The sequence below is a fragment of the Anguilla anguilla genome, chromosome 3 (assembly GCF_013347855.1).
Source record: "Anguilla anguilla isolate fAngAng1 chromosome 3, fAngAng1.pri, whole genome shotgun sequence".
Classification (NCBI taxonomy): Eukaryota; Metazoa; Chordata; class Actinopteri; order Anguilliformes; family Anguillidae; genus Anguilla; species Anguilla anguilla.
In genome coordinates this window covers 11102954-11128990 of record NC_049203.1, presented here as the reverse complement: position 1 = coordinate 11128990, position 26037 = coordinate 11102954, and the positions used below count along the sequence as shown (strand labels likewise).

Sequence of the window (26037 nt, the reverse complement as noted above, 5' to 3'; positions counted from 1 at the left end):
GGTTCATAAATATAACAATTTACTCAAAGCAAGCAAAACATTTCACAATGATTTCCTACTCCAATATAACTAAAAGGAGAATCCGCATCTGGAATAAAACACCTCTTCTCTGCCTCTGCCAAGGTATCAAAGTGAGAAAAATGAGGCCAGAATTACCGGTTAGGGAAAGTCATTTATAGATCCTATTCTTTGAGAAAAAAAAAAAACCTCAGCAAATGCAAATCTTCTGAATATACCAAGCTTTGAAAAAATCTAACTCACTACTGCAGTATTTTACACTGTATACAAGACATGCAAATATCAGTCCAATCTGTTTGCAAATCAGTCCATATCAGTGATAATGGAAAAAAACAGGAGATCCCATACAATCAAAATGGTAGCAGGCGTTAATGTTACTTAATATTATTATTCTAGTGAGATAATGCAATGTTCAACACAACTTACAGTACAATACCCATGGAACGATCAGGGCTAGCTTCAGAATTCAAAAAGACCCAAAAGCATGCAAGGCAGAACCGGTCCTAACATGGTTCCAGCAGTTCCCCCCGCCTCCCCGTCACACACTTCCACCCAGACTCAATAACACCAGCAAAACTCCCACAAGGCCATTTAACAGTTACGCTGACTGAGGATAAAAATACAGCTCTGACCAAGTCTTCCTTGAGGAGAACACCAAATTATTTTACTGTACTTTACCGGTAAATTTAGCCTGTATTTCACCATAAAGCCCCAAATGAGAGACTGTATTCAGTTTTAATTCAACGGAGACTAAACCAAATTAAAAACTGGTCACATAATTGACAGCAATGACTCGTGAAGACAGATACTGACTGTAGGGTCTAACATCTGACTTGGCTTGAGATCCAAGACTTTCAAGACTGAGCATTCATTAAAATTCCTCAGTCGTTACTTACAATATGGATGTCGCCCCTTGGGGAAGGATATGGTGACTGATTTCGGAGCACTCCCCTTATTTAAATGGATCACAATCCTAAAGTCATACCCTTGAGACTTGAGATGTCAAAAAAATTTCAATAATGTATAGTTTTGCCTGTCTGCGAATACAGATGATGTTAGAATTTCAAAATCACAATATTAAGCAAATATGGAGGGTAAAAACTATGTTTAGATGGATAAACTGGGTGGAATGCAAATATGCCTGATTTTTGTTAATGGAGAGTGTAAATTCCCAAAACCATGAGCATTAGATTTATGCACTATCAACTTTTCACAGAAACACCGTTAAAGACCCAGTGCAATAAAAAGACTGCCCAAATGAACATGTATTTATAATAACAACAAGAGAAACTGAGAGAGCGTTATTCAACCTGAATCAAATACGTGAACAATTGTTCTAAAAATGCAAAGAAGCGCTCCAAAGCTCCATCTGCTCGTGGACTGCTAATCAGAATCAGTTCATCTTCCTTACAAAAGTGCTAAAATATTTAACCACAGGTGTGAGGAACAGAACACCATACTATTCTTTCCCAAATGTACTTAATTGCAGAGGACCTCCAGAACATCACGTCTGAGGCAGACGGGCAGTGCGCCCTGCTAAAGACCTCCTAGAACACTGGACCTCAGAACGCTGGTTCACACCACAGCTGCTGAATGTGACCAGGCCAAGCTGCCAACGGCATCTGGCAGTCTTCCAGGGCGGGGCAAAAACGGGCTGCAATTGACCCTTCACCTGCACTGGAGGGAAACTTCCCATATGGAGCTGCAGTGATCTGACAGCAGTACCTGAAGGGATGCCTCTACCCTGAATGGGCTATAGGGCTAGCCAAACCTAGCCTACACAATGTAAAGAGCCACATACAAGAGCATTCGGGAAAGGTTAATGAATGAGCCAAACAGGCCATGAAAAGCTCCCTGACACATTTGACAGATCGAACTACAGGAATCAGGCAATCAAGACGCTTTCAAGCCAAATAAATGGCTGCTGAACTGAGCCGCGATTGAGTGCGCCGAACAAATATGAGTGAAAATCGTTCTGACATGTCGCTTGACATTGTTGTTTAGAAATGCTAATTATCCACATTCAGAGCCAAAAGATGCTAAACCCAATTCTTAAACTGTGGCATCTCTTCACATGTTGGGTGTGTCTATGTGCAGAATGAAAGTTTGCTGCCTTTTTAAAATTTGATAAACTGTGCTCAGCAAGCAAAGAAAATAAGCCTGCACGACAACTTCAACAGGAACAGCTGTACAAGGGTGAGATAATGCAAGAAGTGCTGCCAGGGACCGTATGAACAACCTTTTGCCAGTCAGCTCATGGATGAATGTCATCTTCTGCAGACTAGTAAAATATACTTCAGTGTAGGCCTACTTCATTTTGAACTCTGAGATGTAAAGACCACACAGTCCCAGAAAACAACAGAGTTGTTCTATCTTAAGAACTGCCTGGATCAAAGAACTTATTGGATAAGATGTAAAATCCATTCGGGTGACTGAAAGAGCCTTTCAATGAGACTTTCAGGAAGCAGACTATTGATCCTTGAGAACTGCACCAATCCTACCATAGGTCAGGAACAATTCATTTTAAAATTACCCAGGCGTTCATAGAGTGAAAACATCTTAATAAAATCCATTTGCAGAGTTCTCTAAATTCTGTGAAAAATTGTTTATACGTTCAGCACAAACGGCAGGCCAACACTATGGGAAATTATACATCATTTTACAGAGATGCCGCCTAAGGCGCATCTGTGAATGATCCGGATAACACAGAAATAACTAGACCTCAATCAGAAGCCAGGTCAACAGTACTGTAAACGCCCAACATCCATTGTGGCAACTGATCACCACAACCTACCAGCATAGCTCAACCTGCAGGAAACTGCTGTAACCACCGTCTAAAAACGGACAGAAGTCACCTGGTTCGAATTTAACCAGTTTAAGGTTAAGTGTGAGCTTGTCGTAGTAGAGGCATTTTATTTGGGGGAAAGCCATGGTTGACCATGGAGGGAAAGAGAGAGTAACAGAAAGATCGCCTAGTCTAGCAGTACCAATATGGAATCTAGACACAAGTACTGTACTGTCATACTGCATTCAGTAAATGCAGTCTAAATAGCACTTGCTGCTGTACAGTCATTTACTAGTGATTTCTAAGGAGTGGCAGAGTTGACTACAGTAGCACTTCTTATCCAATCAGCAGCTCTCTGAGTGCCAATTATCCACCTCTGCAGAAGTGCCGCTGTCATTAACCTATTGAATGCACTCATGCCCTCCTCTCTGTATGAAAGAGTCTGGGACAAATATTCCTGCCAAATGGATGCAATGCATAGCTAAATACAATTATTAGAATAATATAAAGGGGAGTACACGTTGTCGCCCACATTTCAACTTTTTATCATCACCATTTCTGGTGACTTTTAGTGGCTATAATTTTATATTAACTGCCTTCATTCATTATGCTACTTTTATCCTCCTTTTACATTTAAAACAATTCCTTAATTAATCTATACCATTATTGGCATAAATCTGAATTGGGCCTTCTAAGCTACCCAGGTGACTAATTTTCATTAATTCCCCCTAATTAACAAAATAATTAAACAAGAGAAACCGAGATTAATTAAGCATGACATTGTGACCTCGTGTTGTTGCTGCAATGCTGTAACAAGTCGTCACCGAACCGTAACGACAACACAGAAAGTCCTCTTCGATCCTGCCAGTCACGCGTGAAGAGGGACGGCAAACAGCAGCACTAAACCCTCTGCTCCTGCAACGCCGGTCCAAAACAAATTAAACAGGAAACGGCATAAAAAAACACATCAATGTCTCCCAGTGCCTCACGGGCACATGCAAAACCACAGTCAATTACACAGGAGCTGGCTCAAAACCAGGAGCAACAAATTCACTAAATAACTGTTTCAAATGCAAACGTGACTGAAAGAACAACAGCCTCTGGAAGATGGTGCCGATAACGATGATGAAGCACAGCCGTTGAGCCGCCGTAGCCTGGCAATACGACATGCATACGAGGGTGACAGGAGCTGAGACGAACTTGCGTGGAAGGGACTGTGACGGTCAGCATGGGTGGGGCCTGTTTAAACCCGGCCCCATTTCCATCACTCAGCCCACTGCTGATTCATTTAACATCCCCATTCAGCAAACACTACCAATATCAGATTCTTTCCCCGCGGTCCTTCATAAGACTTCTTGGGAGACACTTAACATGCATCCAAATAGGTTTTAGATGTATGGGGATAAATTAGCCTTCGCTTCGCATTTCCACTAATGAGGCAGTGCATTGCAGTAATTACAGCACTGGATAAAGACTACACGATTAAACCTTGACTGCAGTAGATACATGCTGTAGTCTACAAGATGAAGTACATGCGATATACGAGTCATCTTTGGTAAGCATGTGTACAGCAAACAAGCACATTAAGCATTGTGCTGCTGCTGGCCCAAGCAGTTCAGTTTGTCCAACTCAAGTGAAGCGGTTAAACCAACAGGCTCAATGATGAACAGTAAAAGCTGAGCAGTATTCACTATGCCAAGGATGGGTGATTTCATTCTTGGAGAACGTATGCATAATCATGTATTTGTTCCCACCAATTAGCCAGGGTAAATTAGTCAAAACACAAATGTCAGATCATGCATATGACTGGGCTGAATACACACATCAGAGCAGCAGGAACACAATCCAGATACAACTGCAGCCTTCCTTGGCCACCACTGGACTACGCAGCTTTCTTTGATTCACAGGGAATGTTAGGGTAGATAATACCACACCTGGGTAATAACATGGCCAAAGTCAGTCCTTCCTCAACCAACTTAAACCCTCCTTTTTTGTAAAAGTGTGTAATAGCTACTTATCACATTGGAAGGTGACGTCTGTTTCAATCACAAGTTGCATTCTTTCTTCTTATGAAATTATAAGCAATGAATTCACAGAAATGGGGGACATAGTGTCTTTAGTCTTTTAGCCTTTAGCCTCAAAAGCTGCAGACTCAGCTAATTTTGCCTTGGATGGAACAGAGAGCCAAGTAAGGTGATAAGCCGTACCCAACCGCTTTGTGAGAACAAAGTGGGCCGGGGACAGTACCCAAAACAATCTTCTTCTGCAAAGTCACTACAGTATCACAACGGGGAGTGTTACAACTGTGCTGACATGGCTGAGGAAGTCCCCTTCGATAGGCCGTGAATTCTGCACACCGCTCTGGGATTTTTTACTCTGTGATGCACAGGGCTGATGTGTGCAAAACTTGTGTTGTTTCTTAAAACCAAACATGTACTTTTTTTTGTTTCAGGTATTTAACCAAGACTGCACTGATGCTGGAAACAGACTTCTGCAGACAGGAGCTGGGTAGTATAATGTTACCCTGAATGTACCTTGGCAGCATGCAATCCTTTCAGGAAAGATACTGAGGTTCTTCAGACGAGCAAAGACTGGGAATGTCCTCTTAGGAACTGCGGCTAAATTTATGACTCTGTGTTGAGTGGAATTCTCTCGACCCAATAGTTCAATAAAGTACTTTCGCGATTCAGTTTGAGGAGCTCACTGACACTTTGGCTAAATTGATTCAGCATGATTCAGCATTGTGGAAGAAATTTAGAGGTCTCTTATACAAGGTGCACCTTGTATGTAACAATTTAAAGGGTTACAAGAACATTCAGACAAGGACTGATTTTCTTTAAGAACGCAACATGCACTATGCACATAAAATAGTAAAATCTGGGCAAAACGATTTTAGGAACTTTTTCAGACAGTGATACAGTTTCACAGCTAATAGCAGAGAAATTGTATTTAAATAAACCAATAAATTAATAAAATATGTTGTATTGAGCAGATGTTTAGGAATGCTGTATTTTGACAGTTTTGCATCTAATCAAAATGATGGCAAGCAGCCAAGCTGGAAAGCTACATAGGCTTCCTATGTTAAGAACCCTTGGCAAAAAAAGGCCATGGCAAAAAACAAAGATAACAGAACAAGAACAAAAATGATTTATTTAATCTGAAAGTAATTTGCTGCCAGATCCCCATCCAGCTACCTCAGCTGCTTTACATTGACATGTACTCCAGTATTTGCATGGACATTACGACCCTGCGATAGATTGGCAGCCTGACCAGGGTTTATTCCTGGCCTTTCGCCCAATGCACGCTGGATAGGCTCCAGCACCCCCCGCGACCCTGCCTAGGATAAGCAGTTATAGATAATGGGTGGATAATGTACGGATGGACTACAGAGTGGCTGAGGAACTGTCTTTCACTGCTGCCATTAGGCTAGGGACCTCGGTGCTGCCCTCTTGCTGATGGAAACGTAGATATGTTGCTAGTCTCCTTAAGAGAAAGCAGCCATCCTCTTAGTTCCATAAGGACATTGCTCATAAAATACAACACAACACTCAACATCATTGACAGAAAGTTGCAATAACACAATTTAAAGACACACAATCACTTCGCACTCTTTTCAACCAAAAAAAAAAACTGTCTCCCTCAGGCTCCTGTGGTTGAACTTCTTCCAAGAAAAAAATCAGCTTAATTGTCAGTGGTGAGGAAAAGGGGACGACCTGGTCTCATTTCTTTGGGTTTTAGCAGTTTTAACAGAGAAACAGCACTGTGAGCATATTTCTCAAATAGAACACAAAGTTTATTCAAGTCAGGTGGTAAATAAACTTACCTTATGTGCAAAGACCATCACTAAATAAGAAGTGAATGATAAACCACAACAAAAACAAAAAGTTGTCTTGCCCCACGGATGATTGGCTAGTTGGCCACTAATATAAATTTGAAGGTACATCATAATTTTAATGCCCTTGAAAGGAACAGTACTGTATTTCAGTTTACTATACCAACCAAATTTTGAGTAACCAATTATCAAGATTTGGCACAAATGTCAAAAGGGCTCATTCTAGCATATAAATCGACCATTCCTCCAAAAAGGAAATACTGTCTATTTAATATTCAACGGATTTTTATGAATAAATGGAACCCCGGTGATTTTGGAAGGAAAAATGTAATTCATAAAGGGACTCTGACGCTCAGGGAAAGACCACCTGTTTCTTGTCCAATCAAAATGGAATACTTTGATTATTTTTTTAAAACAAGTGGTTTTGTTAACTATTGAATATTTAAAATTAATTTTAAAATGTCAACAGCACCGTTAAAAAGGCAGTGACAGATGTTCCGATAATCTGGCATGTTCCGTATGGACGGGGGGATAAAAAAAGGATTCGGATTTATTAATGATCAAATGCTGAAAAGAATGACTCATCTCGACCTACTAAAGGCGCATTTTCGTGCATCATCGCCTGTTGTTTGGGAGCGCTTGCTATAATCCAACGGTAGAATAATACATCGGCGTCTTTGTCCGAGATATAACGTATATATTAGCTAGTGATATAGCAAGCAGAAACCTGGGCTGCAAAGACTTGTCTAGATACAAGCCGAAAACCCTATCACAATCACCCCGCTTGCTCCGGAGCCAATGTTGTATGACTTTAGCCATCCTGGCGTTAGGTTATGTTGTTAGCAAAAGCGTGCTACCACAGACAGCTCCTTGTTGCAGTCATTAAGCATGCGAGGCTAGCAATGCGTACCCGCAGAAAGCACATTAACAATACACAACCGTTAATTTTGTGTAGTCAGTGTCTACACACAAGCAATTCCACATGTAAGCTGTAGAAGAGAAATGCAACCTCGCATGTCGAGCCTTTTTACTTTGCCAGTTATTGTGTAATCTCGTTTGCTGATAAATGTCTAAGGACAGGTTGGACGCTGAAAAAAAGATGAATATTTTGTGTTCGCAAACTTGGTCTAACAACCTCACAACCAGTTTTAATAGATGGGCGATCTTAAGGTTAACTGAAGAGATGTCAAACTAACAGAAGGAGCAGTACAAACCCCAAAAAAGAGTCAGATGACTTTGGTGTAATCTTATAATTGGAATCACATAAATAGTATTAAACCAGTGAAAGGTAAGTTAGCCAACTACATCTTACCGCTACAGGTAGCAAGCTAACCAGGACTTCAGTGGTCTAGCTAACGTTGCTAAACTGCGAGCATCGAGACAAAGCACTGGAGGCAGCACCACCTCTCCGCATGGTCACGGTGGGGTTGATGATATCTAGCTGGCTAACTAGTAGTCTGCTAGTGAATTGAACAGCTAGCTGTGATTTCTAAATTCATGTTATCACAATGGGATGTTCTCAATTTCAAAAAGCCACAGGTTATGGAATGGTTTAAATGAAAATAAACACTGGAGCTAGTTAGCAAATATATTTTCGAGAAATTTATACGCTTACCTTTTTGGTTAGCTAGTTAGTGCTAGCTGCCTAGAGCGCTACCGACCCTTCGTTCTTGCAGGAGTATCGGGTCTTCTGTAGTTATCCTGCTAGCTCACAAGCTAGCGCTGCTGGTAGAGACCCAAAATATTTTATAAACGTCTCTCGCAATATTTTTCTGTAATTCTTCTATATAAAAAATAAAATGCATCGACACGTAAACAAAAACTGACTCAAAGATGCCTTTATGCTAAATCCGTATCCTCGTGTCTCTTTTTGACGCGACTAGTGCAGCACTGCATGTTACGAAACGGTGTGGCTAGCTAGATATCTAGCTAACATTCGTTATCTAGTTAGATGGAGCTAGCTAGTTCGGTGAATTCCTGCGAAAATAAAGCGACTTGTTAGCTAGGTGCCTCAACGCGCACTGAATGAGGTCCGTTGTACGTCAGTAGCTGTAGCTAGCGGTTTATTGCATCCCTGCTCCAGGTGCTCTCTTTCGCGGTTCGTCCCTCTCTCCCGTTCAACTGGACGAAGAATGAATGACAAAAAAATCCGTCTGAGATGCGCGTCAACGTGCACTGCTCTAGTAAACGAGCTACTGCTGGTAGCCTACTGCGGGTGTCATGTCATGCTCGGGTCTTTCTCTTGATGTGCTACTTGCTGCTTCAGCTTCTTGAAAATTCTATTTTCAATGGGGCTATATTTTCTGAAGGCACCTCTTGAAAGTATTTGCATCACTTGTGAAAATATTCTGTTCTTGGGTTTAACCGACCTGAACGTTTGGCGGACGGATATCACCAAGGTACCTGGACTGAGGTGAAGAAGAGTAGCCTAAAAGCATGATATCCTGTCTGAGTACTGTATGTCACGTTCATTCTCAATAGCACAGAGATTCCATTATAATATTTTATTCAAATTTTAGAAACGTGAGCCCCGTGGTATATAACGTATTCATATTAATATAAGCAACGCTCTCAGTTCGTCCTTAGCTTTTTATATTGTGGTTCTGGTGAAAGATGTGTGAGAATTTCAGGTAGAGGTTAATTAGCCTACTTAAAAATAAAAAAAAGGTTAATGCAAGCAAATATTCACGACATACTGAGCGCACCAGTGGGCACAGCATCTACTACAATAAGTTAATGAGGTATAACTGATCAATTTTCAATTAAGAGAATGTAAGACAATTTTATTACAATTTATTGTTTAGAAAAGTTTGGAACTAGACTCCTATCTAAGGCTAAGGAGCTCTTCTGTTGTAAATTCAGTAGCCTAATTGTGGGACCTGTGCAGTTCAACATAAAAAAAAACACCCTGCCCCTGAATCCGGTCTTATTGGCACAGTTGCAATCCGCAAAAAAAAAATTAACTGAAGTTCAGTTATTTTGGGGACCATGTTTTGAGCTTTATATATACACACGTTTGGTTCTAAAATGATGAAGCACATGCTCGAAAGAACTTTATCCCCTCTGAAATTCAGAGGCAGATCTTTCTTGGATATATGCGACCGTGCGCCATCTGGTCCTAGTTTCTTTATTAGTCCTGTAAAAGGTTATTTTAAAGTGTACCAGGACATTTTGGTTATAAATCTGGTTCTCACTGCTAGACACTTTAACTTGCTCAAAAAACGGCACCCCAGTCTGATAAAGATGTCAGCTAAACTGCAAACGAAATAATTGAGGGGACATATGCTCAATATTCAGGACTGAGTAAGCTCATTGTGAGTAAGAAAAGAGCATTTGTTTTTCAAACTGAGCAATGGCATTAGTGTCACCTTACGTATGATTACACTTGCACATGGCATAATCCAGTACATTACACTGACACCTTTGAACGAGACCCCAGACACCTGTGGCATAGTCTGAACTGCACAGCAAAAGAAACATCCCCCCTCTTCCATGGCACACACATTCCATGGCTTGCCCAAAAACAATAGAGCGCATCAGACCAATGTCATCTGACCCCCCGCCGGTGTCTGTCCTCACAGCTACCCTTACCCCAGCCCCTCTTTTCTGAAAGGGTACCCATCCACAATCCGGCATGACAAAGAGAAAGAGCTGAGCACAGGACATCGGGGCCGCTCTCGGTAGCCACGGCCTGGCCCTCACAGTGCTTACACAAGCCCACTTTCTGCAGATTGCAGCAGTTTGCACTAAACCCCCTTCAGTTCATACACAGCCCCACACAGGACATAGCCTTGTGGTGAGAAGTTGGGAAGGCACTGGGGGTTGTTCGGCTTGGGTGCTGAATTCCATCGCAATTATACTTGCTGTTTTTGGAAAGTGTCGATAGTTGTCCCAATAACTTGAAAATGCAGGTATGAATACGCCACACCACGTAAAAACTCGGCAAAAACAGCAAAACCTTTTCTTGATACAACACACCTGATACCGCTCCCTCCATCAATCCCCTGTCCCTGGCCTCTGTTAGAGACTACACTGGATGAAGATGTGGCTTCAGGAGCAGAAACACAGACATGCAGAAAGAAAGCTTAAAGCCAGGGGTACCACCAAGTATTTTGGGCCCCAAGAAAAGATCTCACATCGACCCAGAAAGTCCTACGTCCTAATATCTTCGAGGGTCCGTCAGTCAGTGCCCTTGGAATCGCCATAACTTCCCCCCACCCATGGCACTCCAACTTACAACTGCGGAGTACCTGCAACACTTACCACGTATATACTGTAGGCACACCTGACTGTTGTTGCTAAGAGCCTCTTCATTATACCCGCACCTGCAACCTCTCTCTCTCTCTCACTCCATCCCCCTCTACCCATTGCAGAACAGGGAAGTCAATCCAAGAAAACACTGCAAGAGCTATCAACATCACAGGCTTAAAAATAACCTGCTGGACCTAAGGGTGGACCACACCTTGAGCTGCTGTGTTAATTCTGAATCTCATATTTGGATGCAGACAGGGCTATAAAGGAGTTTGTGGAAGCTTCTACAGTTATTATCTTGCTTCTAAGAACCGGCAAGATATAAATAGATATCAAGAGTTTGAGCTCTATTCGTGTAAAATAGGAGATGGCATTCTGTGCCGGTAGCATAATTGCATCACAACAGTGCTTGCCAGGAAGATCAGAGGGCAGAAAGAGAATCCAACACTGCAAAATGCTCTACAGTTTAATCCGATCATATCATCTGAAATTGACTGGACTCGTATATTACAAACACTTTTTGGTAGATGACAATGTAGCTAACAGTGCTAATGTTTTCTTGTTTTGTTGTTTTTTTTTAATTCGATTACATCAGTAGACACACAAATATATTTTATTACACAAATGTTGCAGACCGATTCCTTCAGTGGCATGTTTCTTTCTAAATAGATGGACATGCCATTCTTTAAAATTTCCAGTGCACTAAATGATCAGTTGATGGGATGCACAGATGGGGGGAGCAGATGAAGAGTTAAAAGTGATGCAGGCCACCTTACACCTGCTGATGCATGAGATGCAGGGCAGGAGTTAACCCTTCAGTATCTTGTGGTGAAAGAGTTGAACTCTAGGGCAGGGATCTCTTTCTCGTTGGCAAAGTTGACCTTGTCAATTCGGGACATAGGGCTGCCTGTGGTTCTCAACCAATTTTTCCTAAAAACAGACAGAGAGACACAGACAGACAAATGGAGAGAGAAAAAGAAAGATAGATTCCATACTTTACTGTTCGTTTCAGTTGGCTGTATATTATCTATGAGTGGGTAAACCATTGCTATATGTCTGTAAAGGAATCCATCCTTTCAGGAGTCCTTTCTTGTCTCATCTGACAGCCAGTGAAAATGGTTCAGACATGTCAGAAGCACATCAAATATGAATGTCTGATGGCTGATGGACCAAGTCTGCCAAACTTACTTTACACTCCCGAAACAACTAAAGATGCCTCTTTTAATCCAGGAGGACCAGACCGCTTGTGCTACATCAAGGGTTGCAACCAGTATAATATGGGTTATTGCCAGCGACCTACTAAAAGATATTTATATTTATCCACAGTTTGTTCCCCCCAGAACCTTCTCTCTAGGATGGCCTATTTCTGGCCTGCTTCTCTCTTCCGTACTCTCGCTCTGTCTCACTATCTCAAGGTCACCTGGTCTGCTCCAGTTTTGAACTTTTGAAATCTTTTTGAGGGAACAGTTCTGAAAATTCAGTGGGAATAAATGACCATTCCAAGACATGTAAATATCAGCTGGCCCACCACAGTGAGTAGAAGTGTGTGAATGTCAATATGTGCGTGTGTGTGGTGTGTTCATGTGTCTGTTGTTAGGGGGGGGATTGACTACATTTGAGAGCATTTGTCACCCTTTTAATTTCACTGGCATACTGCCACAATTGTAAAAACAATATTTGACACATAACTGATTCCAAGAACAACCTGAACACCACTCTGTAGTGTGACATTGTGACACCATTTTGTAGCTAAACGTGGCCTCATTCTTTCAGTTTGGGTAGAAACAATGAGGTCAAATAGGAAACTGAATTTTAGTTTCAATGTGACACTATATAAATCTTTGGTTTTCTGACACCACTTGCCCACATTGTCACAGTTCTGGGACAGAGCGAATAAAACGCAGGCCTCAGACACTTGTTATTTTCCATGTCTGTATGTCCATAAAATATTAACACTAAGTATATAAGCAAACACAAGACTCGTACTCTTGTCTTAGAGATGTGCCTTCACTGTATCATGTCAGTAAATTTCCTCTACACAATGTAATATGAATGAGAGGAGACAGAGATTTTAATTACTCTGTAATGTCTCAATTACAGTAAATTTAGGTCAAAGAAAGAAAATTACAGGAACCATTTAGGATCTGTGATTAAGTTATTCTAGTGGAAAAAACAAATGGTTTAGTCAGTACTATGGGGAAACTGATCACTGGGTAATGCAACAAGCAAGTAAACTATGGTTTCTAGAGCTGCTTGTGCATCACCGAAAGCATCCCAGCTTCTGACAAAAAAAGTATGATCCATTTTGAAATAATACATTTAATGCACAATATATAAATGCCAATGTTTTCAATAGTTATTTTGTACTAATTTAAGTCTCTGTATAAACGCAAATGCGTCACACAGTGCTTGTGCACACTGATAACACACATACTGCTCAGTGGCCATCAGAGTAGAGGGACGAGTGCAGGACTACATCAGACTGGACAGCAATATCACCTAATGATATGGATCCACACACTGAACTCTCTGGCTTCTGGGCTTGTGTTTTTACCTGCAATTAAATAAAACTATATTTTTATGTGTGTGTGTATGTGTGTGTGTGTGTATATGCGTGTCTACAGTTCTACTAGCTTTGGTCCTTTACTCTACAATTTTAGCTTACCTCATTTAGCCCAAACCCAGTTTGTTCTCTGATTTTATTTTATTAGATAAAGCAGTAATATACTGTAACACACAGAGCAGGGCACTTGTATGGCCCCACTGAAAGTCAATAGATAATAACAGCGTATAATATAAGCATAATAACAGCCCAACTGGGATTTTCTTTCCTTACACTGTGTGGAGACTTACTACATACTAGGTAATAAATCATTTCCTTTGTGCATTCCAACATCTAAAACAGTGAATATCACCTAATATCAATATAACCAGTGGAGATTTGCATTATTATTTACCCTCATGTTGTCCTCAGGGTCAAAATGACCTTACCCTGAGTTCAACAGCAGTGAAATCCCACAAAATTGTATATTTTCTGCATAAAATGTAATTACTTTTCCTGGAGTGACCTACCAGTAGGGAAAAACATTGCCCTTTTCATATGTATTTTTTATAGCAGTGGTACACCGTTGGGGTACAAATTTTTTTTAATGAGTCTTTTGTAACCCTGCAGTTATGAAATCAGGTCATGATGAATGTTAAGCGACACATCTATCACAGCAAAAAAAAAAAATTATGATATGTGTTTTGTAGTAAAAACAAGTGGTATAGACTGAAGAAAAACAGCTTCTCAGAATTGTGAAGTGGGAAAAGTAATTCACTGATTTATTGATGAGTGACAGGTTGTTTCTAAATGAAAAATATTGAGTTGGGGTTTAAAATTCAATGAAGAGGCTTTATCAGAGATGGCCCAATAAAGTAGGGTGTTTTTTTACCCAGTGGACACGGGCCACATGCATAAAATGTAGACAACATCAGGATTAAACGTCAGTGTTTATTTAAAGGCTTCATCAGATGCACTAGGTTTTGCTTCCACAAACCAAAGCCAAATTGCATTATGGAATTTTTGGAGATATAGCTCCCTCTGCTGGACAAATACATTAACACTGTTTTCTGCAGTGTCCATACAGCAATTCTGTCACTGCAGCCTAATTGGTGCAACAACTCAGCGTTTGCAAAGTACACAATTTATGAAAGGGGACATTAAACATGTGTCACATGCTAAATATGTATCACATTGCATTTATTGACAAATTAGCATATAATGAATTGCTTTAACGGCCACCTTTCTTGTATTGTATGTTTGAGTAGTGACGTTTGTTATGAGAACAACAGCCTTATATAGTTGTATTCTTTTTGCAGACAGATGCATTCACAGTCAGTCAGAGCAGCTTGAGAGATGATACTCACATACTTTCAACAGCCTCCTTCGGGCCCTGGATTTGGCCCTCCACCGTGTCCCAGTTTGTGTTCCGCACCCAGCCCACTAGCTGCAGTCGGCACCCCTCTTTCTGTGTATACTGTCAGGTAGGGATGGAGGGCAAGAACACAAAAGCAGTATGCGACTGAAGCACATCAGACCATTCAGCGTTTGGACTATGCCAATATCCATATCATATTTTTAAAATGCAATCTTACAATTAAAATTGCAGATTATTATGTTTATGCCCACTCCCTCCATTAACCCCCGCCCCCCATCCCCACCCACCCACCCACATACACACAATCACGCAATCTTATTACTGAATTGGCAAATTATAATATTCTTGTGTTCATAGCCCCTCTCCTTTACACAGACTTCTACTGGACCTTTCAACATCAATGCAGGAACCAGAAACACACCTTGCGGAAGAATACACCTGCCAAAAAAAAAAAAAACACACAAAACAGGACAAGTACATTTTGAACAACTGCAGGAACTTGATGTCCAAGTTTTTGTGGAAATATTTCATCATAACTTCATAACATAAATTTCAGAATTAGGAGGCTTCACAAAAGCATAAAAACCTTCCCTCTCTTTATATTGAATGGGAAAATATTGATATTTAGCCATCACATTAGCAGAAACACAAAATAGCAAAATCATATATGGTGCCGTGCTTTACCTTGCACTTGTCCGAACACCTCGTAGTCCACGGAAACCAGTCGTGACATTGCAGAAAAAAACAAGTAAGTGCAGCTATGTTCTAAAAATGTGCAGTGCGATTCACTTTGTGACCGGAGGCGGCAGCTGCGGTGTTATTCAACATAACAATTCAGACTTGTTTAAGAAGCGGCCTGTGTATCCGCCTTACAATGTTTCGTTTGAAGGAAACCCTCGAGCCAAAATGGCGGACAGTTCAAGCTGGATCATCCCTTGTGGGCGTAGCTCCTTAAACAGCAACCAATCATAGCAAAGAGATTTCCATTTCTTGTTGAATGACCAAAAAGTTTATTTAAACAGCACACATTTATATAAACAGAATATATAAAAGTGGGACGTGGTATATGGTGAACGGAACCAAAGGTGAATTTACTCCGCGCCTCTCGAGCATTGTAGCCTACAAAGCGCTTTACACAAAGGAACGACCGCATTTAAAAGACATTGGACAATAAAAAACACATGCTAAAGGCAACGGAGTTAAAATAAACAATGATACAACTAAGAGTATGTCTATATATAGTAAAATAGTACCGTCCATTTAAATTGCGTAACAACTGACGTTTACAGACCGTTAAAAGCACGTCTGTGAAATGTTTTAAGGGCTTTTTAAAAGGCAATTCGTTTGCTACACGTGACCAATTACACAAACGTACGTTATCCTACCACCATCAATTTAGCGGAACTGATTTCCAAAAATCACCACTCCAAGAAACAGCTCCAGTGTGGTGTTACCATGTCCACGGGCTAATACCCTGAAGACTGTATGTCACTCTGGAAAAGCGCGACTGCCAAGTGATTATAATGTCATTTTAATGGGGGAGTGGACAAAACCTCGGATAGCGTTTTAGCGTTACTTTTCAAATACATTGTGGGCACGAAAAGACAAAGCGTGGTGCAAGAAATTATGAATGTACCTGTAAATCTGGTAAAGTTTTCATTCAGCCCCGCCCCCGTCGACGGTTTCGTCTGGGGGCCTGTCCCTTAGTGGGCGCGTTTAGAGAGCATAGGGCTCTGACCTGGCAACCCTGCTCCCCAGGAGTGGCTCAGAACGTAACAAACAAGAAGTTGTTGAACTCCCTGCCAGACCTTTAATTTTACCTTTAGCTTGAACAGAAGAGACTAAACGTTTTCCGAGGCAGTCTGAAGTCAAGACACAAGGAAATCCAGCTCTTTTGCATAGTTTAATGCATCAAAAATGACACTGAGACTGCATCAAACTAGGAATTTAATGTGTCAGTAAAATATAACATTCGTACAACTAAACATTTTTACTCTCTGAATTTTGACTGAACCGTATACTGCAAAGTAAATCTGGTGATCTGTAGCTTCAGAAGCTTCCAAACATATAAATAAAGAAATATATTATCACTTATTTTCAGTTGAACTGCTTTTAGACAAACCAGCATGCTTAAAAGCACGTACAATCACAAAGCTGTTATTAATATCTATGCATGAGTCAACTCAGTTATGGCTCCAAATGGTCACGCAAACGTACTGCATTGAGGTCTTCCAAAGTGACTATCACCACCTAGGCATAAAGCAAACACACAGCAAAAGATACTCATTAACACACACAGAATGATATCTGCAAATACCCGACATGACCAAAAGTATGTGGACATCTGACATCCAACATCTCATCCAAATTTATGGCCATTAATATGGAGTTGGTCCACCTTTTGCTACTATAATAACCTCCACTCTTCTGTGAAGGCTTTATACTAGATGTTGGAGCATTGCTGCTGGGATTTTCTTCATAGAAAAACACAAAAGGAAAAAAAAACACCTGACTAAGCCGGATCATTCTAATCAGCCAAAAGCAGAAACCGCTAAAAATGCATTCGTATAAACCTGATAAAAACATCAAATTACTCAATGAGAGTGGTAATGTTGGTGATCTGGTACCTTGGCATGATTGGGATCGGGGTAGTTGCACACTTCATTGGGGAACACAGTACGCACAAGCTGTTTCAGTGCTAGAGGGTAGACATAGGTCGGGCGAAACTTCTCATCAGTACTGCAGCCCAACTTACAGTGCAACTGAGTAGGAGAGAGAGAGTTCGGTGTTTGAAAAACTGTTATTTGGCAATTTAATGAGAACTGCAGTATAAGTACTCAGTATACTCACAATGAACACCTGAATATAAAAACGCACAGCATCTTAAAAGCTGAATTAAATATTAAAAGGGAACTTTTTAATGTAAGAAACAGATTAATTCCTGAAATGCAGCGACTCATTTTTTCGGTGCATTTATGTTGCAAAGGTCAGATTGTGTTGTCTCCTCTACCAAATATACAGAGTCAGAGAAATAATTGGTGATCTTTGAGCATCACCTAAGTTCAGAGGTGAAAAGTCCAGGGGTCAGGAAGTTAAAATCCCGTTGTGTGTTTTTTCCACACATGAACTCGGCCAGCGGATTTCACTGATTAGTTCCATCTCCTGGCCGAAGAATTGTGTTCATTAGCAAATCCAGTTGATTGGAACAAAAGAACTGGGAAGGAATTTTACTTTCTGAACCTGGACCTTCCACCTCTGCCTACGGTAGAGCTGTCCCTTTTCCCACCTACCAGTTTGTGCTGGATGAGTTTGTATGTTTTCTTGCGTCTCGTTCGGTCACTTTTACACCTTGAAGCAGCATGGAGTAATGGTGCCACCCACAGGGGGATGCTGTGAAAACAAGGCCATTTAAAATCGGGCTATGTGTGAATCTCACTTTAAAAATCCATTTAGTTAATTTGCACAAACATCCAATAGAAACTCTGCATGCAAAGTTCTCTAAAAGAACGAAGCCAATTCAAAGGAGAAAAAAAGTAAGTAAGGTCAAAATCAGGCCAAAATTGATTATTAAGATTTTTTTTTATTTTTTAAAGGGCAATTACAATTTTGGAACTGGATCTAACGATCTTAGAACTGAACCATTTGTGAACATATAATGACAAAAAGGCCAAAGCTTGTTCCTAATACATGCCCAGTGGGTTTCATTAATACTGTATTCAGCATTTCTTCATTACCATGGTGTACAAAATGTATTCATTGCGCTTATGAATGCAAATATTTCATTGCCATACATTCAAAACTCGTAGGACATAGGTCATGCCTAATAATTCCGTGTCTTCTACCGATTTTGTTTCACGTTCTGGGTAATGATCATACAAGATTCATTTACCGATAATAATCGTATAAGTGCCCCAGGGTAATGAAAGACCTATATATGCTCCAATAATAGGCCTATATGACTTTTATTTGCTTATAGCCCAATTTCAGCTGCTTATCGAAAGAACGAACTGCACAACATTAGCCAACGAATATTCTTAAACTGACTCGTTTAATTCATGTTCCATAACCTAAGGCTGAAACGGAAAAGGTAGGCTACCGTGTGGCCTAGTAACTACATTAATACTCGTTGTTTGCTTTCATAAAACTCCCTTGTTGGATAGGAACTCTCTTCATTGTATTTTGGAGAGATAACAGCCAACATTTTTCGAAATATTGGGATTTAAACTATTACAGAATTGCCTTGGTATTTTGCAACAGGATTATTTTAATAATGCCTATTTTAATGTGATATTGTAACGGGCTGTTTGGTTTCATAAAACCAAATGAAAACGCTAACTGACAGGCAGGTAACCTATATAACACAAATCAAAATGGACTGTTTATCCGACTTATGTAAATTTAATTGTTTTATGTTCTATATTCTAGGTATACGACAGAAAGGAAATAGTCCCCTGTATGTCTAGCTACCTGAATTCCCGACAGTTTCTTTCATAGAACTCCATGTTGGAAAGGGCCTCTTGTTCACTGTATTTTGGAGGGAAAAACATCCAAACCATTTGAAATGCTGGGATCTAAAGTATTGCACAGGCCAGATGTATGCTTTTTGTAATGGCAATATGGAATTTTAATGTGATGTGGCTATTATAATGGCTTTTTAGTTTCTTAAAAAAACAAATGAAAACGCAAACCGAAGCGTTTGACAGCAGGTAGCCTGCATAAAACATAAAGCACAACGGTTTGCTTATCTGACTTCTCTACATTTCATTGTTTTTATCGCATTTATGTCTTTTAACATAGCTACATGTGTTCATAAACCTTTGTTATCCTGCGTAGAATTACATGATTGCCCCACATAAAACCAGCATGCCTAAGTATTTCCATAAGTAACAAGTTAACATGAACAAACTGACGAAATTACAGGCTACTTGTATTGCAAGGAAAAGATACTGTAACGACAGCCGAGTTAGTGGTTTCCGGGCACCCACCGCACGCGTCGCGTAAGCGTCGCGTAAACAGCACGGCGAAGCAGCACGGCGCGACGCGTAGCGTGTCTCCACTGGTTCCGTTTGTGTCGCGCAAAGGCTTGCTTAAAGCTCTATATTCCTAGTAGCTCTCGCAGTCTGCAGTGGGATTACATCGTGTATTTCACGTTTGTTCACGACTGTTGATTATGGGTTAAGTGAATACTTTGGTGAGAGACCCTTTTCAGTTTGTTCATTTGGTAATATTTCGTTAACTCGTAAATACGTGAGAAAGTAAACGCTTTCAAGAATTACCATAAACTTAAATCGCAACGTAGCCTGCATAACAATCAATCTCAAACTGTATTAATTTATTTGCTTGGTTAACAAGCGTGCCAATTTCATGAAGAATATGTAATGATCATAATAATAATAAATAATCCGTAATCAACCATTGGGAATTCCCGTGTTGTCTTGTCATTCACGTCAAAACATTTATAGGATCAGATTTAGTAAAATCAGCTAATCATGAAAAAGACAGTAACAGTTTAATCTTGAAGGGATATGAACACCACAACGCCATGAACACCGGAAGCTTTGAAGTACAAGTGCAATAAAGGCTTGCTTACAACTTCATTTATAAAATAGGTGCATTTTCATCGGCAAGACCACTAAATAATCTGATTTTTTTAAAGCTCTGTGGATTATCTGATTTTTATTAACAAGCCCTTTTTGAAAGCACGGCGAACGAAGACATCGGATAAGTCAAATAGGCTGAGCAATGGTTGGTTAAAAACTACCTTCCAACACTCGAGCTAACAAACCGCTGCTCGGTGCATTCACTTCTACGTCATTCAATAGGCTACGTCTTTCTGTGGTGTATTTTCAAATTTACCCCACCCCCTCCGCAAAATAAGACAGCGAAACTAAGTTTGCCTTTTCCCCAGGTTCCAGTTATTTATTTATTTATTTATTTTTACAAAACGAAAAGGCTTGTATTTTTTTAGCTGCTTATAAAATATCTGGGAGGTAACTAGGGACACACCCCCAGTAATATAAGGATGAAATATAAATCAGAGCATGTATACCTAGCATTTTAGAGCATATTTCTGTGTATAAACAGGCCATCGTGACGCGCGACAAGCCGAAAAAATAGAACAGAAGCGAAAAACTACGCTTCAGTTACGCGCGTAATACGCGCGTAGTGCGCTCGCGGTCGATACGCGTGCGGTGGGTGCCCGGCTTTAGGATGAACTTGACCTGTTGTAGTCTGTAAGTCCCGGTCACTTGTCTCCCCAGTACTGTCTCTGTGTCTGTGTTCCCTGAGCTGCTTCACTCCTCTGTACTTGTGTGATTTCACTATTCGGGTGGTTCCGGGTTTTCGTGGTTTCCCCCCTTCTTTCCAGTCTCGCTTTACTTACTTCCTGCTTATTTCTAGTTTTACTAATTTCTACTAATCCCTACTAATTTATAGATTGTAAAGTACTAACCTCACTAATATACTAACATGTGAATATTACTAATGGACTAACACACACTAGTTTTGGGGTTTTGATAGTTTAGATCACTATACTAATACATTAACCAGTCTCCCCTTTTCCATGCTGCGCTGTAGCTCCGCCCCTTTTCTTTCTAGCCTGTTCTAACGCTGAGTTCTGCAATTGCCTGCACCTGTCTCTTGCTCTGACTGCACCTCTCTCTCTATGTACGTGTTTTACCTGCTTCACCCAGGCCGTCTATTATCATTGTTGCCTATGTGATTCCAGTCCGCGTTTTGTCAGTCCCCTGTCATTGAATTAGTTTTCCTAATGTTCTTCACCTGGATGTTGTTTGTTACTCCTCCCTCACTCACTTAACCCCTCCTTGATTGTTATCTTCCCCAGTGTATAAATGTCAGTCTTTTCCATCTGTTCAGTGTCAGAACGTTGATCTAATTCATTGTGCTGATTGTTAGTAAGCCTTTGTCTATCGAGATTCCTGCGACACCCCTTTGTACGACTTCGAGTTTGCCTGCCCCTTTTGGTTTTGTTTGCTTCTGGTTTGACCTTCGCTTTGCCTTGACTTCTCTTTTGTCTGTCCCTTTTGTACCTTCGCCACTCTGATCTCCTGGTTTTTGACTTTTCGCCTGTTTTTTCACTATTTTGGAAACTCGATTCGGCACCGTACTCTCTCTGATTACCTGGCTTCGAACCTCGGACTGAATAAAGACCACGTTTTTGGATTTCCCTGGTCTGCGTGTGGGTCCTTACACAGAACATCACATGACCGGCCTGCACAGAGCTCTGACCAACTCCATTCTACACCTTTTGGATCACCTGGATAGCAGACTGGGAGCCGGGCCTAATCGCCCAACCGGCGCCCGTCCTCATTTATGCTTTTCTGGGCGAATGGAAGCAAATCCCTGCAGTAAGATCTAGTAAGCCTTTATAGAATTGTGGAGGTTGTTATAGCAGCAAAGGGTGTACCGACTCCATATTAATGCCCATAATTTTGGATGAGATGTTGGATGTCAGGTGTCCACATTTTTGTCCATGTAGTGTATTTTACAATGAAATAGGCTACGATTCCCGAATTAATCCTTTGAATGCCTAACTGTTGGGATGAACTGACTTTCTGTTGCCTACTTTATATATCTTATGGCGGATCTGCTTTATTTCACACAGAAAAAAGCAGTTGATAAATACGGATAAGTGAGTTCTTGAGTAAGCTACCTACCCAAAGCATTTACGCAGACAGAGGGAATTACTGTTTATTTATTTAATATTATTATTATGTGTAGTCTAGGATAAATGGACAGACGTAGTCCATTTTGTCCTCGCTTGAACCCTCTCTTAAATCTTATGTAGCCTAATTACGTCAACATGGGAATAGCTCTTGTACGCTGAATACGACAAGATACACTTGGGAGAAGAGGTTGTTTTTTTCTTAGTTAGCCTATCCGCTCGGCAGAATATGCTTCCTCACTCCTTGTGCGTTGTTGCTATGTTGAAAGACTATAGGCTGGAGCCCCACCCAAGAAACAGTGAATTTGAGTGAGCGGTTCAGGTCAACAAGTGTAGCCTGTGTATGTTGAGAAACGCTTTGCAACTTATAGGAAGCGAAGTACAACAGGAACGCCTACAACAGGAACGCCTATCTGGATACACGCAGTAAAGCTGTGAACTTCATTTCCCGACGACACGTCTGTGAGACGTTAACCCGGCGATTTCTTCCTTTAGAATTGTCGTACGCACTTGTCACAATGGCAAACACAGGTAAGACATTAGAGGAGATCCTTTCATTTATGTTTTATTTACTATCAGAACCGCGTTTATTCGTGCATAATATCGTTTCATTTGAAATATCTCAGTAACAAGCCAACATGTTCATTGTATTAGGCATCTTATCCTAAATTAATTTCCTTGGAGCTTTATACGCGACACATTAAGTAGCACTTTCGTATGCCGAAACGGTTGTTTTAAAGGAAAATGAAGATAGCCATGTTACTTTTCGCCGCTAACAGGTTTATCGGTTGCTAGTTACATCACAGTACCGGGTACGCTAACGCCGTATTTTCTGTACGCACGAAGTGTACTTCCGCACATTGCTTAACTTGACGTTTGTAGGAGACCCCTTTATAGACAAAATCCACATCCACAGAGAAACTAACACTGTTTGAAGACAGTAGCCTACTGAAATGTATCGTTATGTCGTTAGACAGAATCCAGCGATCTGCCTTAATCTTTCCAGTCGCATATCAGCCTGTTATCTGGTTTCTAACAGCCAAGGTAGGCTACAGGACAGGTTGTGCAAGTTATTATTTCTTAAAATCCTGTTTCGCGCAATTGCATTCAGGCCTTTTCATTGACGTTGTAGCCTATCCTGTGTGAATGCATTGTGTTTTCCTGGCTGATTATGCGTTGTCATTGCGGAAGCACAAATAACCGCACCGAGCATGTTTTTGTAAATAGACCTACAGAGGTTTACAAATGAGTGTGGGCTACCAGTTTTAATCGTATTCTGTTAAGTTTATGTAGGGCTAGATATATCAAAGATGTGAACAAATTTGGAAATCACGAATCTGCACATACTCTCCCAGATGTAATCTCCTACGATGAACTCAAGGCTCTCCAAAAGAAGAGTTCCAGTCTTCTGGTAATCGATGTGCGCTCCAAAGAGGAGGTGGATAAAGGGGCTATTCCGGGAACCATAAATATTCCTGGTGAGATTCCACGATGAAACCGGCTGGAAATGTATATGACATACTTTGTTCCATAGACGCATGTCTATGCTTTTTTTCCCCCGGGCAACGAGTGACCCTGTTGCCTGACATTTGTTTCGTGTGTTCCACAGTGGACACCGTAGAGACCGAATTGAGCCTGGACCCAGAAGCTTTCCAGGCGAAATTTGGGGTCCGGAAACCGACACCTGATGCTCCAGATTTGGTTTTCCACTGTCAGATGGGTCGGCGTGGAGGGGCTGCGACAGAAAAGGCGCGGAGCCTTGGATTCAAAAAGTATGTATGATGTTCAAGCGACAGTCATGACTAATAAACGCTGACATAGAAATTTGATTTTTTTTCCACTCTGGCATTCACCTAATACACAGGCCTGTGGCAACCTTAAGATTTTTGTGGGCACGTTTTTAATTACTTGTATATAAGGAATCAGAGATGTATACCTCTGCGAATGGTAAATCTGATATTATTGTAGTGGTTGAGTTTGAAGCACTTCGTTTAATTTCTTCCAAGCTTAAGCAAAACTTGGAACCAAATCTGAGACAAACCCTCATGTGATGGTGTTCGTTTTTCTTCCAGTTTTGTGTCATGTTTGCATGGTAGTACTCTTAAAGAACCATGATTGTATGTGATCCATATTTGTAGTGTTAAGGGCCTCTAATTAATGAAATGCTCTTCTGTCCTCTTTGCTTTCAGTGCCCGCAACTATGCTGGTGGGTACAAAGAGTGGTCCGAGAAGGGGGGGAAATAAATGGAGCAGCTAAAATCAACATTGTTATCTGTACTGTAATGAAGAACAAAAAGCACTGAGCATATTAATGATGCTGTTATCATTTTTTGCTATTTTATATTTGTCAATGTGGAATCACTCCAAACACATAAAATAAAAGCTTTGAGAAGTATATTTAGTCTGTAGTGAGTCTGAGGCATTCTTTCTGGCATTTGTCTCTGTGTTGTTAGGGGTCCAAGCAGCGAAGCTGGTGGAACCCTATTGTATCTGTTAGGATTATTAGGGGTCCAAGCAGCGAAGCTGGTGGAACCCTATTGTATCTGTTAGGATTATTCTTATTATTAGGGGTCCAAGCAGCGAAGCTGGTGGAACCCTATTGTATCTGTTAGGATTATTCTTATTATTTTTCTCCGCTAAAAGTGTCTGAGGCTCAGCACCCATAAGTCCTGGAGCAACCAAATTTGGCAGGTGGGTTCCTATGGCCCCCCACTACTCAGGCACTAAAAAGCACGTAAGTCAGCCAGATGGTGGCGCTATAACAAAGGGTAACGCGTAAAAGCCCATAACGCCCACACCATAAGTTAGATGACCACAAAACTTCATCGACCTATGCATCTGAACGTGCTCTACAACTTTGCCATTGGCCCCACCTATGTCCGCCATATTGTTTGCCTGCCATTTAGACTTTTTAGTTGGGGCGTGGCAGTTTTCTCCGCAAAAATGTCTGAGGCTCAGCAACCATACGTTGTAGACCAACCAAATTTGGTAGGTGGGTTCCTATGGCACCCCACTACCCAGGCACTAAAAATCACCTATGTCGGCCAGATGGTGGCGCTGTAACAAAGGATCATAGTTTAAAAGGTCATAACTCCCACACCGTAAGTCAGATCAACACAAAACTTCATCGACTGATGCATCTGAATGTGCTCTACAACTTTCCTATTGGGAGCACCTATGTCCGCCATATGGTTTGCACACCATTTGGACTTTTTCATTAGGTGGGGTGCGGAAAAGCTGGAGCTCCAAATCCAAACGATTACGACATCGAGTAAACTTCTTTACGGCAAGCGACAACCATGGCGACGCTAGTTTTTATCAGTGAAAGCACGGTCTGACACTGCCACCTAGCGTGCATGCTAGGATAGGCGACCAAAAGTTTTTCAGTAAAAGCTTTCTGAGAGGATGAAAAATTACTTTTCTTTGGCATGGATCCATTTGAAGACAGTATCGGGTGAGTTCGTTTAGTCTTTGAATCTGTCGTTATGCTGAGAAATAGTTAAACCATTTTATTGATAGGTTCTGAGTTTCTGTGCACACGCGCGAA

The 26037-nt window shown here is 40.9% G+C and overlaps 3 protein-coding genes and 1 long non-coding RNA gene across 9 annotated transcripts in view; 1 reads left to right on the top strand and 3 right to left on the bottom strand.

Moving 5' to 3' along the window:
• Nucleotides 1-8901, bottom strand: part of LOC118222918 (spectrin beta chain, non-erythrocytic 1-like) — a 75165-nt gene extending 66264 nt beyond the window's left edge. For 2 of the 3 annotated variants that reach the window (XM_035408855.1, XM_035408851.1), the window contains exon 1: nt 8251-8901. The gene's annotated coding sequence lies outside the window, so the exon portion shown is untranslated. The remainder of the gene's footprint in view (nt 1-8250) is intronic. The other variant, XM_035408852.1, reaches the window with a different exon arrangement.
• Nucleotides 8902-11339: 2438 nt separating this feature from the next.
• Nucleotides 11340-16530, bottom strand: LOC118222301 (acylphosphatase-2-like). Of its 2 annotated transcripts, XM_035407777.1 has the most exons (5): nt 16443-16530; nt 15491-15756; nt 15228-15244; nt 14796-14905; nt 11340-11816 (listed from the first exon to the last, which is right to left on the bottom strand). In XM_035407777.1, exons 2-5 carry the CDS (start codon nt 15537-15539, stop codon nt 11702-11704), a joined length of 291 nt encoding a protein of 96 aa, XP_035263668.1. In that variant the 5' UTR covers nt 15540-15756; nt 16443-16530; the 3' UTR covers nt 11340-11701. The 2 variants fall into 2 exon arrangements, with proteins under 2 accessions (XP_035263668.1, XP_035263667.1); XM_035407776.1 differs by having other exon boundaries at nt 15491-16472.
• A 210-nt stretch (nt 16531-16740) lies between these two features.
• LOC118222300 lies at nt 16741-21127 on the bottom strand. 2 transcript variants are annotated; one of them, XR_004764258.1, is made up of 5 exons: nt 21028-21120; nt 19274-19330; nt 18097-18196; nt 17434-17568; nt 16741-17056 (listed from the first exon to the last, which is right to left on the bottom strand). It is a non-coding gene; the product is annotated as an uncharacterized LOC118222300 (long non-coding RNA). The 2 variants fall into 2 exon arrangements; XR_004764259.1 differs by lacking the exon at nt 19274-19330 and having other exon boundaries at nt 21028-21127.
• Nucleotides 21128-22891: 1764 nt separating this feature from the next.
• si:dkey-34l15.1 (thiosulfate:glutathione sulfurtransferase) lies at nt 22892-24891 on the top strand. 2 transcript variants are annotated; one of them, XM_035408168.1, is made up of 4 exons: nt 22892-23021; nt 23846-23968; nt 24100-24262; nt 24680-24891. In XM_035408168.1, the coding sequence occupies exons 1-4, from the start codon at nt 23009-23011 to the stop codon at nt 24732-24734; spliced, it is 354 nt and encodes a 117-aa protein (XP_035264059.1). In that variant the 5' UTR covers nt 22892-23008; the 3' UTR covers nt 24735-24891. The 2 variants fall into 2 exon arrangements, with proteins under 2 accessions (XP_035264059.1, XP_035264058.1); XM_035408167.1 differs by lacking the exon at nt 22892-23021 and adding an exon at nt 23378-23534.
• Nucleotides 24892-26037: the final 1146 nt, after the last annotated feature.